This window comes from Pollicipes pollicipes, unplaced genomic scaffold, assembly GCF_011947565.3.
Source record: "Pollicipes pollicipes isolate AB1234 unplaced genomic scaffold, Ppol_2.1 Scaffold_6138;HRSCAF=7277_pilon_pilon_pilon, whole genome shotgun sequence".
In the NCBI taxonomy this organism is placed as follows: domain Eukaryota; kingdom Metazoa; phylum Arthropoda; class Thecostraca; order Pollicipedomorpha; family Pollicipedidae; genus Pollicipes; species Pollicipes pollicipes.
In genome coordinates, this window is record NW_023596818.1 from 1901140 (window position 1) to 1906019 (window position 4880).

General features: G+C 64.2%; 1 protein-coding gene across 1 annotated transcript; it reads left to right on the forward strand.

Annotated features, from left to right (window-relative positions):
• The first annotated feature begins 30 nt into the window (after positions 1–30).
• Positions 31–3665, forward strand: LOC119106047 (hydrocephalus-inducing protein homolog). The gene is made up of 6 exons (XM_037229643.1): positions 31–97; positions 499–593; positions 1439–1559; positions 2161–2229; positions 3215–3288; positions 3638–3665. The coding sequence occupies exons 1-6, from the start codon at positions 83–85 to the stop codon at positions 3663–3665; spliced, it is 402 nt and encodes a 133-aa protein (XP_037085538.1). The 5' UTR covers positions 31–82.
• The last annotated feature ends 1215 nt before the right edge of the window (positions 3666–4880 follow it).

A 4880-nucleotide genomic window follows, 5' to 3' on the forward strand; every position in this document is an offset into this window, starting at 1 on the left:
CGAGTACGAGCCGCCGCCGCCGCCGCCGCCGCCGAGCAAGAGCCAGCGCGGCGAGGAGCCGCCGCCCGTCTACGTCATCAGCATGGACATGCCGCAGGTGAGGCAGCCAGACGCGGGCTGCGGCGGCACGAGGGCACAGGGTTCCCACGCTGACCCGGAGCAGACGGCACGGCATAAGCAGACGGTAGACGCGCTTTGGGTTACGAGACTCTAATAGAAAAATGGTAATCCGGCGTGAGATCCACGGGCGGACGGTTCAGTGACGAACGTCACTGTCTTTAGTGGCTATGGACTGTCAGTCCTTGTGGTCTGCAAGACAGCCAACGGACTGCTGGTGAAATATTCACTCATATTCCAGCAGAAACTAACGGCTCGTCGCGCGCCCGTTTCGAGTCCGAGCACCGCCAGTTGCCATGGGCCCTGAGCGCGCGCGCGTTTGCGTGATGACGGGCGTCCGCGCGGCGGAGCGGTGACCGGGCGTGATGGGCCGCTCCCCAGCTGCAGTACACGCTGGAGTTTGTGGCCTGCTACATCGGCGCCATCTATCGGCGTCAGTTCCGGATGGAGAACTGCTCGGACACCTGCCGCTACAGGTGCGTGGACACGAGCCGGGCCGGCGGCGGCCGACGCAGGCCACGCTGTGGTCTCCTGCGGCCACACCCCGCGTCTGGCTGCCTCACCTGCGGCATGTCCATGCTGATGACGTAGACGGGCGGCGGCTCCTCGCCGCGCTGGCTCTTGCTCGGCGGCGGCGGCGGCGGCGGCGGCGGCGGCTCGTACTCGGCCACGGTCAGACCGTGCAGCAACAGTCCGCTGTTGTAGCCGTGACCTGCGGGTCAGGCGGCGGGCACACCGTGCGCCCGTCAGCTGCTGGGCTGCGAATCTGTCGGCTGTAGGCAGCGCTCTGCTGGCCGGAACACTACCGGCATGGTACTGTCACGAGAGAAGACATCCGTCAGCACGTACACGGAATGCAATCATACGTCAAGCGTTCTAATCGATTACCATATCGTAACACGTGCTGCTGGAGCAAAACAATAATCCTAAATATGAAGGCAACGAACACTACGTCTTAATGCCAACCAGTCCTTTGTCAGATTAATTCACCTCAGATCCATGCGTCTTTGAGAAGTATACACTAATTGGATGAGCCTGACGTGAGGTTATGTCTGTCGCATGAATGTGGCACGCCCGCGTGGGCTTTGATTCAAACAATCTGTGTTTGTGGGTAGCTCTAACTGGATCAGCACTGGGCCACATCGGCGTATACGGGAAGCGGTGCGTTTAATCAGATTCGCTGCGTGATAGACGGTGCACATGATAGACGGGGGTACTCCTCCCAACTCGTCCGCCGAGTGTGGCCGCTGTAGGCGGGCGCCCGCCGGAGCCTGAGCGGCCGCGCCCCCGCCCTGGTCCATGACACGCACCGGCCGGGCAGGTTCGAGTGGAGCAACTCTCAGTACCTGACGTTCTCGCCGGCCGTCGGCCACCTGGCGCCGCGCGAGATCAAGACCGTCACCGTGTCGTTCGTGGCGCAGGAGGCCATCAACTTCGAGAAGGTGCGGGGTCGGAAAGGGCCGGCGCCCGCAGTGCCGCCGCACCCGCGTGCGAGTCGGAGCGGCGAGCTGGCCGGCTCCTCAGCGTCTCGCGCCGGTCGGCGGTGTCCGACGACTGACGCTGCCGTTCGGCTGACGGACGGAGAAGTGATGTGTGGGCTCTCTGGTGCCGTTACCGGCTCTTTATGCTACCGCTCACGAAGAGGACATCTCCATCCTGTTGGTACCGTTGTGCCGGTGTTCCCGTTGCTGTAGTAATCCATTGGCTGGCGTGATGAGAGCTATTTTTAGTCGCTGTTTAGCAGACAGCCCTGTGTGGATGCTGCCGTATGGGCTCCGTATTGCTCCCATTTCATTACTGACTTCCCTTCCAAGCAAGACGTAATAACCAGCTCACTGTTTGGGCGTTGGTCGCCACAGCTATAACGCCGATTCCCGTCCTAATGTGGATCCTTCGGAATTAACTAGACGTGCGATGAAAGCGTGGGCGCTTCTTGACAATATTCGTTTTATACATGTTGATAGCAGCCCAGTACCGTAACGGAGCGTGGCGGCGCGCCCTCGGTACCCCCCCCCCCTGTCGTGACCTGACCCGGGCCTGCAGGTGGTCCGAGCGCCGGTGGACATCCCGCCGCCGCCCAGACGCGGCAAGGCCAAGGCTGAGCCGCCCAAGGTGAGCCCCGACAGCGTCGATCTCCGTCAGCGGCGCACGTAGTCCTCCACCGACCGCAGCAGCATGGCCTGCTGCTGATGAGCACGGCGCGGTTGGGATGGGACGTGGCGTGGCTGGAGTCTTTGTACTGACTTTGTTGAGTGCGCTCCCTTTAGCTGGGCGGGAACATTCCAGATAGACACATTTGGAAGTGCCAAAGCCGACACCAAAAATGCTCCTGCATGTATGCGGTTTCTACCACGTAAAAGGCGTACGATTCGTTCACTTATCCCAATTCCTGCCTAAAATACAAAAATAGTCTTTGAAGAAACGGAGTACAGAGACTCGGCACTCGAAGCCGGGCTAGGAAAGGCTGTCAGTGCCGTCAGATTTTAACAGCGTGTTTGTCGGTGGAGCCGCATCAATATTGCGAGCGCGCTGACGAGGAACATCATGCGCTGATCATTGTCCCTATAGCTTAAGGTGGCTTTCATGTGGGGTCAGTAATGTCAGCCCTGGTGGTGACGTGGCGGCTTGTAACCGATCAGAGCGCGTGCGGCGTCCAGCCCTGTGACCGTGAGGCACCAGTGTCCCGCGCAGACGAGGCGCGGCCACTTCCCGGACCGCCCGCTGCCGCGTCTACCCCCAGCAGCCAGAGCGCGCGTGGTGCAGACGTCCCATGCTACCGTCTGCGCTCCCAGCGCCCGGAGCACGTACAGTGCAGTGGCCCTGCGTAACCGTGTCTGTGCTGCCCGAAGTCAAGTCCGCGCGGTGTGACTGCGGCACCGCGGCCAGGCTTCCGGCCGTCGGGACGCGTGCAGCGCCGTGTTGGCTCCCAGCAGCGTTCCCGCAGGACGTTTGGCGCGGTGGCCGCATGCCAATGCGACCGCAATTTGGTCTGACAGTGTCTGGGTGGCGTAGCGAACCGCGCGTTTGCTTCAGGCAGCCGGAGGAGTGGAAGGAGTTTGAGTGTGATGACACCATGTCGCTGCTTCGGTGTTCCCAGCCACCGGAGCACGTGGTATCGTGTCAGGTGATGGCCATCACGTACCCGTTGGCCGAACCGGAGCTGCCGGAGCCGCCGGAGCCGGCCGCCGCCAGCTGGGACGAGCGCTGCCGCACGCTGCAGCCGGCGCTGCTGGGGCCGGCCGCCGCCAGCGCGTGAGTGGCCGGCGCTGGCGGCAGCCGCCCGGCTGGCTGTGCCGGTCCGCCGCTGCTCTCCCTGTGGCTGGCCCGGTCGGTGCTGGCGGCCGTCCGCTGCGCGCAAACGGCCGCCCTTGGAGCGGCCACTGCCGCTGCATTTGAGTTTTGGTATCAGCTTCGTGTGTGGTAGCCCAAGTCGAGGCTCCGCAAAACGTGGTGCTTACCACCCTGTCACCAGATCAATGGTTTGGATACGCTTGAGCTAACCCAGTTGGGGGCATGGCAGATGGGTGGTAAACCAAGAAAGCCCATGATGCTATGACGCCCATCTATAAATGTGTGGTGCGGTGCCGGCCTCCGGCGTGCGATGTCCTCGATTCCCGAGTACACGGACCGCGTGCACACCCTGTGATGTGCGGTGCGCGCTCGTCATCCACCACACTATGCGCTGACGGGCTGTTGACTTGAGCCCGCCCGGCCAGCGGCGGCGACGGCGGAGACAGCGGCGGCGGCGGCGGCAGAGGCGGCGGCGGCGGCGCGGCTGGCCTGGAGGACCTCGCCGGGGCCCAGCTGCTGCCCCAGCCGGAGCCGGCCTTCGAGCCGCTGGCGCCGGCGCCGGTACTCCGCCTGGACGTGCCGGCCGTGCTGCAGACGGACTTGGCGCGTGTCAAGTTCACCGGCGCGCAGGTTGAGTTCGACGACACCTACATGTTCCAGGTAGGCGGCCTGTGCTGGCCTGGCACGCCGGTGCGGGACTGAGTTGCACTAGTCCTATACGCTGGGGTGTGGCTAACCCTCGGCCATCATACCGCCGCCGCCCGCGTGCGTGCCGGCTCGACACCTGCGTCGACGTTGCGCCGGCCGGCTTGGTCACCGGGTGGCTGGCGGGCCAGGACCACTACACTGTGCCGGTCGCTGCCGGCTGGCGTAGTCCGGGGATCACCCGCAGGCAGCGTGATCGGGGGCCGTATCGACCCATTAGTGGCCGCTGGCGCCGTCCGGCTCGTCACTGGGCAGCAGCCGCGTCCACGCCAGAGGCGCAGTGTCGACCCCGCGTGACGGCCTTCCCGCCCCTGTGCCGGCAGTGCCGCTCGCAGCAAATCACCCTGGAGAACGTGGGCCTGGCGGAGGTGTGCTACCGCTGGCACCTGGAGTACGAGCCGCCGGCGGCGCGGCCCGTCTCGGCCCAGACGCAGGTCCACAGCTCCGAGCTGGACTCGCAGACGTCAGGCGAGTGGGCAGACGCCGTCGGGCCGGCTCGGTGCCGCTGCCTGTTCAGTCCGCCTTTGTGTCGGCCTGGGTCTGTCCCTCTGTCGGTATCTCTCATCCCCATCACCCGCATTCGTTCTCCCTTCATCTCGCCTTTCTCTTGTACTCTCACCCTTCCCTCCCTTCACTTCCCTTTAGTCCAAATCTCTCCCTTCCACCGACCTCTCACCACCTCGCTCCCCTCTCCGTGTCGCTGCCGCCCTCGTCCTCCCCCTCCCCCGTGACCTGGTGCCGCTCGTGTTCGGTGGGCAGTGCTCGGC